The sequence below is a fragment of the Strongylocentrotus purpuratus genome, unplaced genomic scaffold (assembly GCF_000002235.5).
Source record: "Strongylocentrotus purpuratus isolate Spur 01 unplaced genomic scaffold, Spur_5.0 spur5_scaffold_16, whole genome shotgun sequence".
NCBI classification, from domain to species: Eukaryota; Metazoa; Echinodermata; class Echinoidea; order Camarodonta; family Strongylocentrotidae; genus Strongylocentrotus; species Strongylocentrotus purpuratus.
Window position 1 is genome coordinate 17,839,215 of NW_022145601.1, and position 23,139 is coordinate 17,862,353.

At 38.4% G+C, this 23,139-nt stretch overlaps 1 protein-coding gene across 1 annotated transcript; it reads left to right on the top strand.

The window, feature by feature from the left end:
- Positions 1-1,417: 1,417 nt before the first annotated feature.
- Positions 1,418-19,977, top strand: LOC593176 (mitochondrial 2-oxoglutarate/malate carrier protein). Its single transcript, XM_030986953.1, has 11 exons — positions 1,418-1,508; positions 5,657-5,718; positions 6,926-7,016; positions 8,593-8,676; positions 9,556-9,599; positions 11,113-11,191; positions 11,720-11,810; positions 13,480-13,570; positions 15,015-15,114; positions 16,438-16,489; positions 19,607-19,977. The coding sequence occupies exons 1-11, from the start codon at positions 1,441-1,443 to the stop codon at positions 19,763-19,765; spliced, it is 921 nt and encodes a 306-aa protein (XP_030842813.1). The 5' UTR covers positions 1,418-1,440; the 3' UTR covers positions 19,766-19,977.
- Positions 19,978-23,139: the final 3,162 nt, after the last annotated feature.

Below are 23,139 nucleotides of genomic sequence, written 5' to 3' on the forward strand. Positions count from 1 at the left end.
TTACCCTTTCTTTATCTCTCACCTCTCCTCCGTTCCACTCTTTTCCCAAGTTCCCTGTATATAATTGTCCATCCTCCCTGTGTCTCTCTTCGCTCTCGTCTCCTTTCCTCTCCTATATCCTATAAGGGGAAGGATCGAAGTCAGCGAGAGAAAGGTTGAAAATGAAGAGACAACAGCATTATTTTATTCATTCATTTTTTTTTTTTTTTTTTTTTATTTAAAAAAAAAAAATTATTATTATCTATTATTATTATTATCATTGTTATTATTATTATTATTTATTATTATTATTATATTTTTTTTGGGGGGGGGATGAAACCTCCCCCCTCAGCATCCCCCCTCAGACCCCCCCCCCCCCCCCCCCCCCCCTTGAGCAAAAAAAAAATGTTTACTTTTTTTATATAGATGAAAAGCAGCAAAATAATGTATATTTGAGAAAATATGTGATTTCTATTGATAACATTTTACGTCAATTGTATTTGTTCTCACAACCTTATTATTTTGATGTTTGAATGTAAATAAAAACCTCATCAGAGGCACACAAAGAAAAAGTTAGGATGAACTATATTTGCTAGAACATTTCCGCTGTATTCTAAGAAGTGAAATGTGATGATAACAGGACAGTGTTCAAAAGATGCGTGAATAAAGAATCTTAACCATCAAATTCTTTTTCTTTCTTCATCAATTCAAAATTCGATATCATTATTTCATGGATGTCTTTATAACACTTGTTAAATGAAGAAAATACAAACAAGTGATTCACAACAGGGGAAAAGAAAGGAAACGATAAAACACCCGTTTTTGGTCTTCTTTTGTTTTGTTTTTTGTTTTTATATATTATGTAAAGAAACGTATTATTGTAAAGGGAACCTAAAATACAAGCATATTATGCTTCCGAATGCTTCCAAGGTTTCCTCCTCATTCAGGCTGCAGATTATTGTTAGCATCATTTGTATTTAATGACTTGCCATTGAATCGTTGTTTTATATCTATCGACTATTATGTACATGTTTTGTTACCTTGTATATGCGATACTTTGTAAACTCTTTTCATATGCAGTTAATGTAGAAATAAAACATAAATAAAAAAAATAATAATTAGCTCAAGAGAAGGAAAACATGATGTAGGAAATGTACAGGTTAAAAGAAAATATGGCAAGAGATTAATGGCAGAATAATACTTGAATACATTGATCTGAGATGATCTGAGATGGAGAAAGAGGAAAGAAAATGGAATACCATACAGGCAAATTTGGCATGTATTAAAAGAGGGTGAAGGGGGCGGGGGCGGAGAAAGAAATGAACCGGCGGGCAGGTACATAAAACCCCCAAACCGAATCGGTGTATAACAGTTTGCTTTAAAAATAATGTCTACGTGACGACAAGAAATGCTTGCACGCCATCTACGTTCACAATTGCATTAACTTTCCCGATTGTCAAAATGTCATCAAATGCCAAGCAAACGCCCATTCCAAATGCGATTAAATTCCTCTTCGGAGGAACAGCTGGGTAAGTTATTCATCCTTTATATTATATTATGCCTTTGATGTGCTTTCCGTCTTAAGAATATTGAATAAAGCAGCTAGTTTCCCCCAAACCCCTAAGTAATGCCTTGCGAGGATAGTCATCAGTCCCACATGTAATAAATATTGTCATGTCAGCAAGTTGTTCATTGTGTAAGTAACACTAACAAAGTATTAACATCACACATAGCAGCATACCACCCTGGCTGTGTCTTAAGACGAGTTACACTGTACTGCATTACATTCACGCAATATTTTGTAAAACCTGCTGTATGATACTTTCAAATGATATGATATTGATTTGTAGAGAAATGAATGTGTGACTGTGACTGAGGTATCGTGAATCATGTGAATGGATATTTGAAAGCGTGTTCACTCGTCACCTTGAATACCTTGAATACCAAAGCTTCTGGAAGAAAGCCGTCTCCAGCTGCCAAGCTTCCAGGTCTAACTTCAAGGGGGGGGGGGGATGTCCCAGCTTCCGGGTCTTGCACCATAGTCATTTTACATCTGTATCTTGCTTGCTGGGTCATATCAGGATTGTCATAACTGGAGTGTCAACTGGGAGAAGGGTGAATGATATTGCTCCTTCTTCCAGTGTTTGTCAAGTCTGGCTTTAAAGCTGTTATGTCACACAACATAACTCTTATTTTTATTTTAGCTACGAGGAAGCAAGGTTGCACTGACAATAAAATACATGAAAGAAAGTATTCCCTTTTCGTTATGTTTATTGAGGTATCAACAAAGCTGACAATACACTTGCAAAGTGCAGTCAAGCAAATAGAGAAAACTTATAATGTGAATATTGCACGGAGAGTACATAATGATCAATGATGAGAATGAACATGAATAAATGCAATGTACATAATGAATGAAAAGAGCTTACGACATATATGAAATGACGTCGAAAGTCCAATGAAAAGAAGAGATGTGAAGAACGAAGGAAGGGGTTCATGCGATGAATATGCGGAGGATTGAAGGCGGAGATGCAGCTCCGAATTTGTGGCTGAAGAACCTCGAAGGATCTCGACGCTGACGCTCGTGATAAAAGGAAGGGGCTCATGCGATGAATATGCGGAGGATTGAAGGCGGAGATGCAGCTTCGAATTTGTGGCTGAAGAACCTCGAAGGATCTCGACGCTGACGCTCGTGATAAAAATGGTGAAGATCAAAGCTCTCAGACGAGAAGAGAAGAGAAGAACAGTGGCGCTCGAAGTCAGAACAGTGGGTCGTTCGCTGTCGGAAGCGAAGAGTAGAAAGGTAGACATGCAAAGCCGGTAATTAAGAAGAGCAGTGAGTCGCTCGATGAATGACCAGGACTTTGATGAAGAAATGTTTAGATGAGCTGCGGTAAATTGTCTGAGCTCGAGAGTGGAAAGAGCTACCAGAACGAAGAAACTGGCAGCTCCCAGCGGAGAGTCAGGCACCATGTCGGTGCTGACTATAACGTTCCACTGGGAGACTGCAGCCCGATGAACTCGGCAGAGAAAGAGTAGGATAGGCGAAAGGCACAGAAGAATCTCGAGTGTAGAGAGAGGATCACAGAGATGTGTGGACTCGACCGAGGTGTAAGCGGGAGTAAAGTAAAACCTTGTGGCGTTGAAAATACACGGGTGAACCGGTGCGCGGAAACACAATGCGTGATTGAAGGAAAATACACCATGTTCCAAAAAATGAATATAAATAAGTAGCGTGATGGAAAATAACTGTGAAGTGTGAACATGCATGTACGGTAAAAGTAGGGCGAATGTAAGAGCCGCTACAGATTTAAACAATTTAAATAATCAATGAGATTGACAATGACAACGTTGATGATTATGAATATGATCGAGTAACGAATGTCGACTCAAATGTAAATTACTAATACAATACTAATACAGTTAAGTTACGTTGCTGAAAATTTCCTGGGTTTTGCTAGGGCTTGGTGATAATGTAAAATATGATATTGATATCAAGCCCTAAATGGCGCCCATAGACCTGCGTGGCGCGTGGAGAGGCAGGTAAACAAGCCCTAAAATAAAAAAATGCATCTGAAGTACATGTAGCTGGCTAACATTTGCTATCCTGCTCCTACTCCTAATGAAGCGCTAACAAAAGGTAAAAATAACCTAAAATTAGCAATTATCTTACCAGAGCAATACAGCTTGCTTCCTTTCCACATATAACGGATGACTTGACGATCTGCATTTTATGATGTTGACCTCTGACATGTGTTGATGACGCTTCCGTAAAATGTGCTGCATATGAGGGAAATGCATGCAGTGCGACACTGGGACGTCGTGATGTGGGATGCTAAATAATATCAGGCCAAATAAAAACAAAACATGTTTAGCGTCCTGTTTTCTCAAAAAATAGGAAAGAGGAGGCCCTTTTTTTTTTCTTCTTTCTAAATGGCCGCTCGGTACATTTTCCTTGACAGTTGGGCTATTTTTCAAGATTGCCGCCGACGTTTTTCTGTTTTTTTTCAAATTTCAAAAAAAAAAAATAGCAGGCCCCCCCCCCCCCAAAAAAAGGAAGCGAGCGGGGACGCTAAACATGTATATTTTTGTTTAATGGCCTCAGTAGATGGCGGTATGCCAGTTGAGATCACCATGAACTGATTAGCACGCCTGTGAGTGTTGAGACCTGGGAGGGGGAAGGGGGGGGGGGTGGTTTCACCAAGATCCTAAGACGAACTTAATTCTAAGTTGGACTTAAAAATTATGGAAAGCTATTTGTATTCTTGAAATAAAATATATTAAAAAGTGAAAATTCAAGTATTTTAGACTTTTTATAAATTCCACATCAAGAACATGACATATCCTTGATAATTGAAAATATGAATGATTTAAATCAGCATTTGATGCCTTTTAAAATATTTTGTACAACATTTAATGGCTTTCCGTCATTGTTAAGTCCAACTTAGGATCTTTGTGAAACACCCTCCTGGATCATAACCTGATAGACCTTTAATTTTTAGTGCTTGTGATTTGATTTTTGTCTCTCCTGCGTAGCAAAAAGCGAGACATAGGCGCCGCTTTTCCGGTGACGGCAGCGACGGCGGCGACGGCGGCGGCGGCGTCAACATCAAAAACTTAACCTAAGGTTAAGTTTTTGAATTTTTGATATAATTTTGAAAGTATAAGTTCTTAGTCAATGAAACTTGGACTGTAGGGTAATCAAGTATCCCCAATCATGTGAGTAGAATGTCAGATCACAAAGTCAAGGTCAAAGGTCATTTCAGGTCAACAGACTTGGACTATGTTGTAGCATCATCATCAAAAACTTAAGCTAAGGTTAAGTTTTTGAATTTTTGATATAATTTTGAAAGTATAAGTTCTTAGTCAATGAAACTTGGACTATAGGGTTATCAAGTCTCCCCAATCATGTGAGTTGAATTTCAGGTCACTAAGTTAAGGTCAAAGGTCATTTAAGGTCAACAAACTTAGACTTTGTTGTGGCATCAACATCAGGATTTTCAAAATGCTTCTTCTTCGTTATTTTTCAACCGATTTTGATTCTGATTGTTTCATATGATAGGGCTAGGAGGGGGATTTAAAATTTCTACACAGAATCGTGAAATTCATTATTTATGCTAATTTATGCAAATTTATTCGAAATCACAAAAAAGGCTTCTTCTCCTTCATTTCTCGACCGATTTTGATTTGGTTTGCTTTATATCGTAGAGCTAACTTTGGTACACTAAACTTCTACACAGAATTTGGAAATTGCTCTCCTTTAATTGATTATGGTAATTTATGCAAATTTATTCCAAAAATAACAAAAATTGCTTCTTTTCCCTCATTTCTTGACCGATTTTGATTTGGTTTGCCTTATCTGATGGAGCTAAATTTGGAACACTAAACTTCAACACAGAATTGTGAGATGTTGCTCTATATTGATTATTTATGGTACTTTATGCAAATGAAATGAAATTATGTCCCTTCCAGGGCATCAAATTTTGATTGTTTGACCAGTTCAAAAGTGTACCACATAAAATTTACGATATTTGTTGTTGGGAGATGCGGATGAGCGCTATGTCATTGACATTTTTGTTTATCATATTGAATTACGTTATGCAGGCGAGACCGCCGAGAGCGTTTCCCTTGTTGAAATAAAAATCAAGAATGATTTCTTCTTTGTTCTCTTTGATAGAATGGCAGCTACAGTATTTGTCCAGCCTCTAGACCTGGTTAAGAACAGGATGCAGATGAGTGGTGAGTTCATAATATAGTCAAACCTGCTTTAGTGATCACCTGCCTACAAAGACCACCTGCCTTCAAAGACCACATTTTTTTTGTTTCCCTTGAAAATGGTTTCTCATTGAAACATGTACTAAAGGAACCTGTCTACAAAGACCACTTTTTGTGTTTCCTTGGGTGGTCGCTATAGACAGGTTGACTGGATGTACTGTAGCTCAGATATAACTTTCAAGACTACATGTACAATGTTTTAAAATGAAAATGAAAAAACCAACATACATTAGGGTTTCATGTTCCTTTAAGGACTAGATTGTTCAGTTCTCCTTCTTGAAATTAGCATATATCGCTATAGGGTTTGAAGTAGAAAAGACAAACGTCATCCTCTACTTTTAGCTTTCTTGCTTGTTATTCAGTTTTCCTTCTTGAAATTGGCATATCACTAGGGTTTGAAGTAGAAAAGAAAAAATGTCAGCCTCTACTTTTTGCTTTTTTGCTTATCACCTGCTTCCTTCTTAGCTTTGTGAACAGTTGTTTTAATCTTTCAGTTCTTACCATTATGGTAGAAATGACTGAGAGTTATCGATGAAGTGAATAAGGCTACAGAATTATGACGAATTTCTATCTTCAAGGAAGACAGCTTCTGTACCTTTGTCTCTGTTTATTAATAGGAAAGCAGTAACATGTACCAAATATTCAACCTTTATCCTGATACATGTAGATTATAAACAGCTGTAACGAAATAACATTCACCACTTTGTATTGGCAAAAAAACCAAATTCAATTCGTCTAGCATTAATAAAGATAAAGGTGTGTTCTAGTTAAAAAAAAAAAGAAAATTAATTCTCACAGAATCAAACAAAACTTACACTGAATGTTCAAGATTACAAATAAATATCATTAACCACACAATTTTGGTAGCCCCGACACCATTTATGTAGTCCCATATACACCTTTCTGTGTACAGTGCTTGTTACTTTATTATGATTTTGATGACTCCAGAACTTTGCACTACACACCAATACTTACATGCTACATGATCAACTTTTTCTGATCCGTTCCACACCATTTCTTTCACAATGCAATCGCATGACCAGAACTAACCGTTATCTCTAAATTCACTCATTTTTTGTTGTTTTTTCTTTTTCTTTTTTTTCCTCTTCTTTCTGTCCTTTTCTCTTCCTGTTTGTATTCCTCCTTTGTTTTTTATTTATTTGGGTAACAGGTGAAGGAGGTGGTGCTAAAGCCCATAAAACCAGTGTTCATGCCATCAAAAGTATTATTAAAGAGGAGGGAGCACTTGGTCTGTACAATGGGTGAGGTTGCATAATAATAATAATAATAATAATAGAAATAATAAATGTATGTCTTGTTTACCCAGGGTAGCCTCGTCAGTATTCATACTGTTCTCCGTGAGGGCCCTGCGTTCTTATCATTACTCCGGGTTTAACCGAGCTACCATGAAAAGGTGCTGAAGCATTCAAGGAATTTCTTCCTACCAGGTACCCATTTACCTCACCTGGGTGGAGTATAGCAAATGTAGATTGATATCTGGCCAAAGGACATTAGTGCCGCGGCGGGACTCGAACCGTGAACCATGTGATCCACAGTCTCGTGACGATCCACTAGACCACAACACCTCTGTCGAGTGGGTTTTATTTCCATGACACATGTTCAAGCGACTGTTGCTCCACAGTTAATTTTCCTACACAGGCCTAATCCTTAAGTGCGACAAGGGAACAACCACTGTAAACTTTCCCTAATCCTAACCTGGAACCCAACCAAAGACCTAATTTCACACCTGACCCTTACCCCGCATGTGTATCTTGGACGACTGATAGCCCAGAGCAAATGTTGCAAATGCAAATGACGATTCAGTGCGATTTCTGTAATTTAGGACAAAACAAAAATGCCATTATGTGTCAGTAAGAGAGCAATTTGAAGTCATTCATTCATATGTGGGGAAGGAAACCAAATTTTTTAGTTTAAAAAAAAGTTAGGAACTCTCTGATGTCACATGAAGGTTTCTTAAAGTACATGGACATATTTATAAATATGAATGTACACTTTCCTTTGACATTATGCTGGTATGTACCATAGTGCACTTTACCCTAGTCATTCAAAAGGGACAGGGTACCAGCGAAATTTGATCATGGAATAAAATACCTTTTCAAAAGGAGAGGTTAAGCTGCTTTTCTCAGGGTGTTACAAGAGAAAACGTGCCCTTTTAAATTTGTTATTTAATTACCCGGTAGCTAGGATTATTTGAAGGTACAGTAGCATGTACATGTAGTACCATGTGTTTGATAATGATTCCATTTGAAGCCCCACTGCACTACTTATAGCTACTTGCGCCCTCTATATAGCAAACAATGCCTAAGCGGTGACCGTTGGGCCCCCCCCCCCCCATGGTCCCCTTTTTTGTATGTTAATTGAGAGCTGATCTAATGAGATAACCACCTGTCAGTGACCATGCAGGGAGGTATAATCCCTCCTGGCCAAACTAGTACAGATATGTTTCCATACATACAGTTATCAACTAAAATTATTCCTACCCTTGCCGAGATTTGTAATTTTTATAAGAATGTGAAAAATTGATTTGTCCCTATATTTGTTTCTTGAGAATGTGAGTAATTAAAGCTTACCTCTAAAAGTATTCAACAAAGGCCCTATTTCAACCAGGCCACATTTCATTCTTGAGTTACCAAAAAAATAAAAAGATGAATATTAAAATATCAAGAGATATGAATAATGTAGTTGTCAACTGTATGTACTAAGAAGAAACCCATAAAATAATTCATTCTAATTTAAAGGGTTGTCTCAAACTACATTTCCCCCTTTTGTTTTGTTTACCCAAACAATATTTCTTTTTTTCTCCTCTTAATTTCCTAGACTCTCAGCTGGATTATTACGACAAGCCACATACACCACCACCAGGCTGGGAATATACACAACGTTATTTGATATGGCTATAGGGTGAGTCATAAAAAAACTAAGGGCATGCATTCATGAAAGCCACCTTACCTTTGCAAGTTTTGAACCCCACCTAAGTGCATAGAGAATCAGAGACAGTCCACTGATATATATATATACAATACTGAATTTCACTGTGTTTATCCTGCACAAATTGCCGTAATTCTAAAAGTAAATAAAAATTACCCCCCCCCCCCCAAAAAAAAAAAATTCTTTTGAATGTGAAATTATTTTCCCATTATTATTTCATGACCAAGTTAATGTGATTTATATATTCTGTTTATATAATCGCGGTACTTTTTAGGTATCGATAGATCAGTCAACTAAATTTAGTCAGGTTTAATACCGCTGCTTGCACAAATTTGGCCCAATGTCTATAAAAGAAAGGTTTGGTGGTTTACTCAATTTCACAGGTCACTTTAAAGTGCTGGTGCCCAAGTCTAGCACTAGGGGATCTTTGGTGTTGACAAAGTCAGCATTTGAATAGAGAGGTTTGGGGTTCAAAGGTTTGCTTTACAATTTCATCGTTTTTCCAGTGTTTCCATCCCAAAAGCTTAAAAAAGCTGCTTCAGGGACTTTCTTGTCAAGGTCATTGTAAGTTGGGACTTCATAAGCTTAAAAAATGTACCAATTTGATTCACTTATATATTGCTTATTAAACACAAACAAGGGCAAATGCCTCCCCCCCCCCCCCCCATATGAATTCACGATACACCCCCAAGATTTATGGTACGTCCCATTCTTTTTGACGAGTTTCATAAAGTGCCCCTCATCAGCCCTTTTTTACCAAGTGTCTTAGGGTTTTAGAGGGGATCTCAAAACCACCAAGATTCTGTGATTCTAATGTAAATTGCAATTCTTCTTTTTCTTTTCCCTCCGCAGTGCCGATGGAAAACCTCCACCATTTTTAATGAAGGCTGGCATAGGTGAGCAAACAAAACATTGAAGGCCAAACGTCAACCATTATGATTCACAGAGTATTAAAGGGATTGGGTATCTTTGTTTCAGATTCTAAACAAAATCCTGGATTTAGCTCATGCTGCAATCATAATCATAAACCTTTAGGTCAGTCAGGAATCCCAAGACTTTTACCAGCCAATCGCCTGTCTGATTATCAAGATATTTAATGATTGGAAATCAGAATTTCAAAAAACATTTTCCTAACAGTTTTTATAACACTTCATTTGGGAATAATGAGCATGGTAAAACTGGTCACTCAAATTTTACTTTTTTGAAGCACTTCATGATCATTTTGAAGCACAACATTTTTAGGGCTTCAATATTTAATACACCATATCACAGACACTGATAACACGTAGGGCCATGCATCTCAGATTTGTAAAAAATGGAAACATTGTTAAAGTAGATATTCATTGATTTTAAAAACTAACTTTATTTTCATTATTGCAAAGTTGAAACTTTGATTCAACAAGGCTATCAAAATTCAATGCTTGGAAACATTCGAAGTAATGATGATTATAAATTACAAAACGCTTAAATACAGCACCGGCATAACACCTGAAGAGCTCTCCGAACGCTGCTGAGATGTGTGAGATCACAGTATGAACATGATTTGCACAAGCAGACGATGTCCCATGACATCTCACACATTTTCAGTGCCTATGTTTTCATCTTCTCTTGAGTTCTTTCTCTTACTTCACTACCGTCAGGCTAAATGTATAATATATTGCCTCACTCTAAACCCGCGCATGTTTTTTTATTTTTATGACAAATGCAGCGATACAAAAATAAAGGAATCTGTCGCTCGTAAACAAAATAAGACGCCATTGTATATTCAGCTGGACACACCGCGGTATGTTCGGCGTTTCAAGAGGGAACAAGTGCTGTCCTTAATATCATTCCGGGGGTTTTCAATTTAAAAGTCTGGTTTCTTTGATTGTTAATTAACCCCTATCCTGTGTATTTACAAGCAAAAGATTTTAGTTATCAGAATCGGGTCATATCCCCTTTTGAATGGTTTGACTTGCCATTACATTTATATACACTAAACTCATTATAATTTGACAAATAATAGCTTTGTAATCATGTTCATTCTTTATGGGATGTCGTCTGCTTGGGCAGTATTGGTCCATATAGTGACGTCATTAAAACATCGTTATTTTCCGGCGAATCTCTCGTATACCCCAGCTGCTATGGAGGTGGTTGTATTTGTATTTTTAGAAATCACCTGATATGTAGTTGACCTAAAACTTGTATGATGGCCATCAGTTAGCTTACCAGTTTTTAGTAATACAATAGTTGACATATTTGTGATTTTCTTTGAATTTCACCTTTAAACAATGCCTTTAATAATAGCAGGGTAGAAAGAAGTGAAATGTGAATATAGCACTATCGTAATGTGTATCCTGTGTAAATTTCTGCCTTGCTTGGTTTGCGCATCCTCATGTTGATGCTGTGTGTATTTTTCCCCTGGTGTAGGTATGATATCTGGAGCAATAGGGGCGTTTGTAGGGACACCGGCTGAAATCTCTCTAATCAGAATGACTTCAGATGGAAGGTAGGTATCAAGACTGTACGACATGATATTAATTGTGACACTAATGGTGGTACTGCTACTAATATTAAAGTTACCCAAGCGTGGGTATATAGAGGGCAGCACACAGATGTACGCACAGGAGCGTAATATCCATTGGCTCAGTGGTACATGTAGGTAGTGATCGCCATGTCACCTACTTCACAAACAACTATATACCCACACATGAACATCTTTAAGAAGAATGATGATAAAAACAACAATGATGATAAAAGAAGTATTAGTTTAATTAGAACTAGAAGTTGTAGTAATAGCATTAATACCGTAATGATAACATAGAAGTAATCTTTGAAAGTGTCCTTTACGTGGAAATACATGTAATGGTTTTCCCCATGTGTGTATCTGTTAACTTGAGAGTGTCAAATGTAGATCAATGTCATGCCAAAGGACATTAGTGCCGTGGCAGGACTTGAACCACAGACTTTGCGATCCACAGTCCGGTGACATATCCACTCAACCAATTACTATCCTTGTGTTTGATTGTATTTTCAGACTGCCAGTGGCTGAGAGGAGAGGCTATACAAGTGTTTTCAATGCCTTGGCCAGGATCACAAGAGAAGAAGGCCTCTTGACACTGTGGAGGGTAGGCTCTTCTCATCCTCATATTCTAACAAATGAATTAAAAATATTAATAATAATATTTGGTTCTTATATACCGTGTGAGTCAAAAAAAAGTTTACACCTAGAAAATTGCTACCAGTAATTATTTTAAAGATCATTTATGAACAGTATATTATTATACATCTGATGAAAGAGTGTTTTATCCCAAATCATTTGGTACCATGTTTGTGTGGTATGTGTTCACGCTTGGTTGAACAGGGGGCATTGTTTGCAAGAGTGCAAAAATCGACTTGATTTGGGATAAAACTCTCTTTCATATTAGATGTATAATAATATACTCTTCATAGATGATTTTAAAAATAATTAGCAATTTTCTAGTTGTAAACCTTTTTTTTGACTCACACTGTAGTGCATATCACATTATACAGCGTCTCTATGGGCTTCCAAAGAGCTTTGGAAATTATTACCCTAGCTTTAGCTCCGGCAGCCGTTATCAGAGCACGGTGCATTTCAAGGAATAATCCTACCAGGTACCCATTTCCTCACCTGGGTCGAGTGTGGCAAATGTAGATTAATGTCTTGCCAAAGGATATTAGTACCGCGGACCTTGAGATCCACAGTCCGGTGACATATCCACTCGGCCACGACACCTCTAAAGTTTAAAGCCATGCTGTACTAGAAGTACAACCGCCAACTCCCCTCTAACGCCATCTCAGGTCAGCTGTGGCAGTATGGTCCCGTAACTCGCTGCCTTCCCTAGCTGCGCCGTTGGTTCTCGCTTCAAGTCCTCTGTCTGCAAAGTGGGAACTTGATATTGGGTTACGCACTGTTGGCAAGTTGACCATGAGATGGCGCTGTGTAAAACCAGTACGCTAGGGCAGAAAGTAAAGGGCCATGTTTTTATTTGCATGTGAATAACTGGCAAGTCAGCTACTCGGGATGAAAAAAGGAGCTGGATGCAGTAAAAAAAAAAATCATATGGGTACTCATTTACTTGTGTGTTGTTACGAGACACATGTACAACAAAGAGAAGCGCAGCACAATTAAAAACCTCTGCAGTAATCCAATGCGTTTTGCCATGGTAGAAGTGAACAGAGCATTCAAATGGTTCAACTGTAGTTTAATTTGTACCCAAATCCTGAAAAATGAACTAATTAGCGTTGGCAGAGGAGTATCATAATAGAGAAGGAAAGATGGCTACCAATTAGCAACACAGTTTTGTTGACAAGTATTGATTGTAGAGGCATAAAGATAAAGTTGAGTTCTAGTCATGTGATTGCATTGTAAACGAAAAGGTGTGGAATGGATCAGAAAAAGATGATCATGTAGCATGTAAGTATTGGTGTGTACTACAAGATTCTGGAGCCATCAAAATCATAACAAATTTAGCCCAGTCTTGGTAAAGTAACATGCACTGTTCCACAGAAAGATGTATATGGTACTACACAAATGGTGTCGGGGCTAATAACCTTGATTTCCTTATCTTTCTATGCTCATTACTCAGCCAGTATACAATTACTACCAATATTATTTGGCAAATGACATTTATTTGTAATCTTGAACATTAAGTGTAAGTTTTGTTTATTTCTGTGAGAATTCATTTTCTTTTTTTACCAGGACTCAAGTTTTTCTTTAATTATATTGTTTACTCTCTCTCTCTCTCTCTCTCTCTCATTTTTTCACCCTCCTAGGGATGCGGTCCGACCGTTGCCAGGGCGATGGTGGTAAACGCAGCTCAGCTTGCATCCTACTCACAGGCTAAACAGTTCCTACTAGGAACAGGTAAGTGTGTGCTGCTAATTATGTATTACCCTTTCCTTAAATAGGATAGTCATACAGAGATACATTGTAAGTACTATAAACTGTCTTATCCCTTTCTCGTCTCTGTTGGCATCCCCTCTTTTTTTTCCCTATTTCATAGTTTCTTTCGTAGCTATGAATTTGTTAATTTAATCACTCTTTATTCCTAAGTATCATTTGAGGGTTACACAATTGTACAAGCATTGCTTTTTAGTGGACCCCTCTGTTTCCAAAATGTATCCCTAAATTGTTGTAAATGTTTATAATTGATTTAAAATATTTTGTTGGAAACATAACTAAATTGATTGGAATTGGATTGAATATATAAGGGAATATTTTTATAAACCAATATTTTTGTGTATAACAGCAACACAGGGCACCTCCAAATTGTTGTTTTAGCCACACATGTTCACATGAACAGTGCCAGCTCATTCTTTCATATTGTGAAATTCTTGAAGCTGCAAAAACTTCACAATGATGTTTACGGCCCAAACTTGCCGAGCACTTGCCTGACATAGCATCAACTAATGCATGCAAAAAAGAATGCTACCCATAGAGAATACCATCCCATGGACAATTTAATTGTTGTTGTCTGATTCAAGTTTTCCATTGCAAAGGAAGCTCACGTGGCTGTTTCAAGAACAATTAATCTATAAATGACTGTTGAAATGACCTTTATTTTCTTTGCACGCACTCCTTAACGAGGTCCTGATGCAATGATGATTAATTACCGTTGGTTGTTATTTTTCTTGCTTGTTGTCTTGTCCTTCTGTCTTTCAAACCCCCCCCCCCCTGTAATTAGTAATTATCCTGGTTGTTCATGACCGTTTTGTTCATGCTTCTTAATTTTGTTTTTGTAATAGTAGTAAGGTAGCTTATTGAAATATAGTCGCACAAAAAGACTCGTCCAGAATGCAAATGCCATGATAGTCAGTGATGTATGTTAATTAAAAGTTATTTTTGACATATCTCAATGGAAGTCTAGGTAACATTAAAGGGGGTGTAGCGTGGCAAATACTGGTTAACGCCATCTATGACTCCTTTTGGACAACTGCACGTAAACGATTGGACTTGATTAACGGTCAGCGCACGCTAGAGTTTGCGTATGTTGCACCGTGGACCTACTATGGTTGCACGCACAAGAATACTGCAGTCCCGTCGTCCGTCGTCATATTAAACCAAATTGGCCCTGAGTCAGGCCATGGGAAAGACATTTAGTCTCGTCATGCTACACCCCCTTTAAGCCTAATTGAGATAGTACATGTCTTTACAAGCTTCTTACCATATAACCATGTGGTTCTAGCTCTAGGTGATGAAACTATAAATTTCCTAAATTTTGCATTTTGCGTTTTGGACGCGACTTTTTGTCCCACTACATGTTGCTAAGCATCTAATGGGTTTTCTTCTTCTCATTTTTTTTCTTCAGGTTACTTCCAAGATAATCTCTTTTGTCATTTTGGTGCTAGTATGATCAGCGGTCTAGTGACTACTATTGCATCAATGCCAGTCGATATTGCCAAAACAAGGTTTGTATATATATATATATATATATATATATGTGGAGGGAGAATTTGGGAATTATTTTTTTTTGGAGGGGGGGGGGGGCGTGGGGGGACTTTGGGTTCTATGATGCATGCTCCAGGTGCAGTTGCTCTGAAGTCGATTTCATTGGCTAACAAATTCCTGAACCTAAGCCGCAGACCCAGCACTATACCTAACTCTAATTCTAAACCTGAATCCTAGTCCTAACTGTAATCCTAACCTAAAACCCAATTACATCCCTAACCCTACATCTCTGACAAAATAAAGCCCTGAGCGATTGTTGCCGGAGCATCTATCAAATCTTTCAGCTTTGGCTTGGCGGTTGTAAATAGGGTATTATCATATGTTTTTGGGTTGTCCATCTGTCTGTCCATACGTCCCGTTCTTGGGTTCGCATTATATCAAGAACCAATTTATGGAATCCTGCCAAACTTAGGTCATGTATGTATCTTGCAGAGCCGATGAACTGAGTAGATTTTGGGGTCACAATGTCAAAAGTCACATATTCAAATATATTCAAATATTACCGACAACAATGAAAAATTATTTTACTGAAAATTATGTGGAAAAGGTATTGGATATACCATTGATTCAATAAGAGTATAAACTCATGTACAACACTGTTATCAAATACCTCTTCCTCACAAACTCCAGGGCCCATATTCATAGAACCTTACAATTAATGGCCCTACGTGTTATCAGTGTCCGTAATATGGTGCAATCCCGGCCCCCCCCCCCCCCACTTAGTGTTATTTAGGGTACGCATATGCTCGTTCCCTCTTTTTGAAAGCACCCCCTATCTGAGGACTGCCAACATTTCCGAACCCCCCTTTCGCGGGCTTTTTGCGGGATTTTCCTGCCTTGGAGACCCCCCTAAATCATGAAAAATGCTCAATGTACCCCCCTTAATTCAGAATAATTTCTCAGGAGTCCAAAGAGACGAGAGAAAAAAAGAAAAAAAGACCCCCTTTTTAAAGAAATCTCCGGATGAAAAGTTAATACATCCCTTTTTTTACAATTCTCGGGCCGGACTTTGTCGCACGAAAAGTACCCCTTTACCGGACATTTTGGTAACACGCAAGTGGCCCCCCCACGTAGTGGGGGGGCCGGGGATGCAATATTGATGCTCTAAAAAAATTGTTTTAAAGTTAGTTATCAACTTATTCCATACATGTAGGCTATAGTACATAGTTGGTGCACAGGCTCAGTTGGATTTTGGTGAATATAGGCCTTGGAGGCTATCCTTTATTGATGATGTAGGACAGACTGTTATAACTTCTTCTTTTTTTCATCTCTCTCTTTTGCAGAATCCAGAACATGAGGATAATAGATGGAAAGCCTGAATACAGGGGTGCCATTGTAAGTATTGTACATGTGCATCTATAGACAAGTCCAGGATATTTTGTGCCCTACTGCACTATATGCACCATTATTTCCTCCCTCCACTTTTCTCTACCTCTCCTTCTCTCCCTCTCATTATCTCTCTCAATCTCTCTCTCTCTCTCTCATTTTCTCTCACTCATTCTCTCTCTCACTTTCATCTCCCTCAATTTCAATTTCAATTGTTGGCAGCTATGGTTACAATCTGGTTGTTGTTGTTGGGTTTATAAGGCTGTCCAATCTGAAAAGATTATTTTTGCTTGGCTAAACTGTTTTTCAAGTTATTCATCAGTGATGATTAGATGGCGCTGTTCCTTTTTCCTGGCTCGAATATTGATTCAATGGGTATCAGAGCTTCCGTTCATTCGATGGTGCGGGCAATAATTTAGCTGTCGACCATGAACAGTGAATCAATGTACAGTGTATAGTATACCGTCTGCTAGGACTAACGGTGTAATAACACCTAGAATATGGTTGCTACGGTGTGTATGTAGTATCGGAAAGGTTTTTCTTCAAACTAATACATTTTCTACGGACAGTCCTAAACTTGTGCAAACTACTATAATACCATTTCCAAGGGAAACAGGCATGTATACAATGTGCTTGTTATAGAGAGTTGGTCTTGCTCTACATTTGGTCACTAAAAGCTGTATACAAACTGCATTGGGCGAGACAAAAGAATGAATTGATGGGTGGGTGATTTTCTATGTAGCTTGTTGCTAGATCAGGCTGGACTATCGCTTTGACCCTACTTGGTTCTCTGTTCGTCCACGATGTACTGACATGTCCGCCCGTCCGTCCGCCTGTCTGTACGTCCTGTTTTCGTGATCGCATTATCTCAAGAACCGATCGATGGATTCCTGCCAAAGTTTGGTCATGTATTTATCTTGCAGAGCTAGAGATTCTTAGCCCTGTGGATGGGTTTGTCCGAGTGGTGCACTTGCTGGACAGCAGTAACTTAACCAATTTTAAGCTCTATTTCTTCGAGGATGTACAGGCGTATGCCATACGCAGGGATTCTTTATGACCTGGAAGGGGTTTTTATGCATTATACCCTCTTTATTTGGGATGTACTGTTGTGCAGCATATGCAGTATGGTTTTGACCTAGTCTTGTATTTCTGTAGTTACTTAATCCTACCCTTTTCACTCTTCCTTTAGGATGTACAGACATGCCCCAATTCCAGTAGGGTTTCACCATGTGATTCGATCTCCCTTGTTCTATATGTGTTCTTTTAGGATGTGCTGACTTAACATATTCTTGGTAGGGTTTCACCTTGACCTTATCTTGTAATTCTGTAGTAACTTATTCCTAATCTTCCTTTAGGATGTACAGAAATGCCCCAATTTTAGTAGGGTTTCACCATGTAATACTCTTGGTTGATAATAGTGACTTTAAATATCTCCCTTGCTCTCTATTTCCATACATACCAACTGTTCAGATTAAAGAGGAACATTCCTCTTTTTGGGAGAAGATAATTATCATTTTAATGCAGGTGTTCCTCTTCCTGTACAATTTTGTCTGTAGTATTGAATAGGAGAGTTAGGATTGTTCCTCTTTTTTTTGAAAATAGCATAATTTGTACAGATTTCTGATTTTCAAATGTTGGCATGTATGTATTTCTACTTTTAGAATGTGCTGACTTAAAGGTAAAGACCAGTATTGGAAACGCCCCAATTTCAAAAAATGAAATGGAAGCTCTCATTACCAATCATGTGAAAGAATTATGTTTTGACTAATACATGATGATTAAAAATTTGCCGGGAAATCGCCTACTAATTCATATATTTGGTAAATTTGTTTCTCTCATGGTCTGTGAGAGATATAGGGTAGTCCCATATACATCTTTCTGTGTATAGCCCTTGTAACTTTACAAAGAATGGGCCTAATTTCTTATCATTTTGATGATTCAAGAACCTTGCAGATGCTAGATGCTAGATGATCAACCTTTTCTGATCGATTCCACAACGTTTCTTTCACAATGCAATCGCATGACCATAACTGGTCTTTACCTTTAACATATTCTTGGTAGGGATTCACCATAACCTAATCTTATAGTTCTGTAGTAACTTAATCCTAATCTTCCTTTAGGATGTACAGACATGCCCCAATATTAGTAGGGTTTCACCATGTAATACTCTTGGTTGATAATAGTGACTTTGAATATCTCCCTTGTTCTCTATTTTTTTTTTTTTTAGAATGTGCTGACATAATATTCTCTGTAGGGTTTCACAGTGGCCTAATTCCAGTTGATTAATAATAATATTCAGTTCTTGTATAGCGCATAATACGTAATGAAATAATATCTCTATGCGCTTCTAAAGAGCTTTCAAAAATTATTACCCTAGCTTTAGCTCCAGCAGCTGTTATCAGTGCATTTCAAGGAATAAACCTACCAGGTACCCATTTACCTCACCTGGGTTGAGTGTGGCAAATGTAGATTAATGTCTTGCCAAAGGACATTAGTGCCGCGGCAGGACTCGAATCACGGACCTCGTGGTCCGCACTCCGGTGACATATCCACTCGATCATGACACCTCATATTCAGCAGCAAGGGGTTTCACAATCACAGATGCTGGCTTCATTCCGTACTGCACTCACCTGGGCCCAGGAAGGAAGTAGGAAGGAGAACGATCGCTCCTTGAACTTCTTTCCACACTTCTCTTCTATCTATCTAAGTATCTTCTCCCGGTTCGGAGGTTGATTGCAACATCTCTCCATTTCACTCTATCTTCTGCCATTCTGGTGCACTCTTGCAGTTTTAGTCCACTCCAGTTCTTGACATTCTCTTCCCAGTTGATTCCGGGTCTCCCTCTCGGTCTAGTTCCTTCCACTCTTCCCTCCAATACATCCTTTAAGAGGCTTTGGTGTCTTTTAACATGACCAAAGTATTTGACTTTTCTCTCCTTTACTAATCCTACCAGTGCAATTTGTTTATGCCCTGCCATGTGCAATATCTCTTTGTTGGTTTTCATTCGTTTCCAGGATATTTTCATCATTCTTCTCTAAATCCACACTTTAAAAGATGTTATTCTATTTTCCATGGCCTTGCTTAGCTGTAGAAACTTCTAACCTGTCTTGTTCTCTTTGTCCACAGGATGTACTGTCACGCACCATACGCAGTGAGGGATTCTTCAGTCTCTGGAAGGGCTTCACTCCGTACTACACCCGCCTGGGACCGCACACCGTACTCACCTTCATCTTCCTAGAGCAGTTCAACAGGCTCTACCGAGAAAGAGCCGCGAACAAGTCCTAGATCTAGGCCCTAGATCTAGGTCCTACATCTAACCCTCCTTTGCTCAGGGGTGGACTGGCCAAGGGGAGTTTGGAGAGTTTTCCCACCGGCCGCTCTATATTTTGGATTGAGGGCCGATCCATTTCGAGGGGTCAGTTACCCAAAGACATAACTCCATTTTGGCCATTTTGAGTACTTGGGCCGTAAGGAGTTAAGTCTTTGTGTTTCTTAGCCCACATTTTTCTGAACATTTTTATATCAAATACTCATTTTGGCAAAATATGGAGTTACATCTTTGTGTCACTGAACCCTCGATTTATGGTCTGAGGGTCGGTTGGGAACAAATTACATAAGGAAATATTAAATTCCCCAATCTCCTTTTAGCGCCTGTCCACCCCTGCCCACACTGAATCATTGGACATGATATGTTAAAGTAAAACCCACACAATGTTGCCCTATTGAGTCTAACGTATAGCCCCTTTTCATTATCTAAGCTTTTGCTTTATCTTACATTACCAAGCGTGTAAAACATGCTTGGTTTTTTAATAATGTTAAGTATATATTATATCCTCTTTTAAAGTGGACATTATGATCGGGTTATCAAGCTAAAGGGATGCATTTGCTGACAAAGATTAAGAGGACTATAGTCTCGAACTGACAGTCAGCCGTCATACTAACATGTACTCCTTTGTTTAATGACTTGATAAGAAAAAAGGGATTCTGTTTTATTTGCTACACAAAAATAAAAAATAAAACTGTCTAAAACATGAAAATGTAAGGCCTCTATAGGATGTAGGTAAGAGTACATATCACAGTGTCTGACATAACACAAAATCAAATTCATTTAGTCGGTCCTGATTCTGTAACCGCCATAATTGGCTAATCTGGGGGGCATTTCACAAAACTTGTCATCAGTGACAAATGACAGTTTTTGTTATAAGCTACTGAAATCCTTGCTTTTGATTGGATATCAACTGATTTGTCTTTGATTTTTATCATTTGTCATTGCAAAAAAGGCTTTGTGAAACGGGTCCCTGGTTAACATCATTAGGGATTACATATAGCTTCAATTCTGCATGGTTTTATATTGGACAAGGAGCTTGTTGTGACTAGATTACTTTTACTTGTAATTTCATTCTTTAATTGTGTGATAGTGGTGACGTTAGTCCTTTACTTGGGGTTTCGTGGTATAGTGGATTAGGCGCTGTAATGTTGACCTTCAGGTACTGGGTTCCAATCCCTACTGCATCAGTAATGTTCCTTGGTTAGAACATTAATCCATATTTGGGACTTGATGGGAAGAAATTTCTGGATATGCTTTAGCAAATTTGTCAGGGAAGCTTGGAAATACATGTAGCCAGGAGTGCTAATAGTATTCAGCCCTTGGTATCCTTAGGAGAAGAAAAAAAACACTCCTTAAGACCAGCATCATTACCCATTTTGGTTAAAATAGGAGTTTTGGAAGAACGTAATCTTTAGGATACGATCAAATCTAGGCAAGGACGAAGAGTTTATGTAGGCTTACTGAGTATATTAAAACAATGGCATATCAAGTCACACATAACTAGTCGTGTGCCACTGCATGTGCATGCAGTTTCTGAGCAAGGTATGCTTAATTCCACCATGAGTTGCGTTTATTTCTGTCTTTTGTTTTGATGAAATTTAATTGAACTGTGGAAAACAAATCAAGCTCTTTAGCCTTTCTCTTTGGGAGGCCATGATGTGAAATACATTGTGTCTTTAAGCCTCTTAACAAGCTTGATGTTGTCCCGTCTATTAACTGTTTAGTATTCAGTAATGAAGCCATATTCAAACACGAGATGGTAAAGAGCGTAATGCTGTAGTCACACTATCACGCGACGCAGAGCTTTTGAGAGTCGCGTAAAGCCAGTAGTGCGATACAGGTAGTAGGATGTTCCTTCTCCTGTCATAGCAATTACGCTACCTACTTATACGTCATCCTTAATCGTTCCCGAACAATATGACAAATATTACAAATGTAAGGCCTGTAGTCCAAATTTGAGTAAAAACAAATAGCATGTAGGTATTAAAGAGTCATATCACAGTGTCTGAAATAAAATACACTTGCATTAATTTTGTCCATCCTGATACTGTAACTGTTATATTGGCTAAGCCGGTTAACATCAAGATGGGCTTTAGAGTACTGAGTTCAAGTCCCTACTGCATCAGTACACTAATGTTCCTTGGTTAAGACATTTATCCATAACTGTAACTCTCAACCCAGGTGAGGAATGGGACTTGATGGAAAGAAATTTATTGACATTCTTCAGCACATTTTTAAGGGAAGCTTGGATATACATTTAGCCATCCTGAGGGGTTATTATAATAATGTTCAACACTTTGTATCCTCAGTGAAAACTAATAACTAGTCATGTGCCACTGCATGTGCATGCAGTTTCTGAGCAAGGTATGCTTAAAGGTAAAGACCAGTTATGGTCATGCGATTGCATTGTGAAAGAATCGTTGTGGAATCGATCAGAAAAGGTTGATCATCTAGCATCTAGCATCTGCAAGGTTCTGGAATCATCAAAATGATAAGAAATTTGGCCCATTCTTCGTAAAGTTACAAGCACTATACACCGAAAGATGTATATGGGACTACCCTATATCTCTCACAGACCATGAGAGAAACAAATTTATCAAATATATGAATTAGTAGGCGGTTTCCCGGCAAATTTTTTATCATCATGTATTAGTCAAAACATATTCTTTCACATGATTGGTAATGAGAGCTTCCATTTCATTTTTTGAGAGGGGGGCGTTTCCAATACTGGCCTTTACCTTTAATTCCACCATGAGTTGCGTTTATTTCTGTCTTTTGTTTTGATGGAATTTAATTGAACTGTGGAAAAACAAATCAAGTACTTTAACCTTTCTCTTTGGGAGGCCATGATGTGAAATACATTGTGTCTTTAAGCCTCTTAACGAGCTTGATGTTGTCCCATCTAACTGTTTAGTATTCAGTAATGAAGCCATATACGAAAATAAGATGGTAAACATTGGTAAACTCAGGATGTAGTCACACAGTCAATCGACGCAGAGCCTTGACAATCACGTAAAGCCAATGATGTGATACAGGTAGTGGGATGTTTTTCCATTTCATAGCAATTACGCTACCTACCTATGCATCATCCTAAATCGTTCCCGAACAATTTGAAAAATCGTGGAGGGGGAGAGGGGCCATAATGCCCCCTCCCCCCCCCCCAGGCCTTATTAGGGTTATGAGGAGGCGCCTTGACTCCTGGAGGTGATGGATTCACATACATCACCAGTCTTTTGTGCACATGAATCTCATTCCTCGGGTCGATGGGGGCACCCCCTCCAATAATCTGGGTATTAACTAAATTATGTATCATATATGCAATGTGTATGCT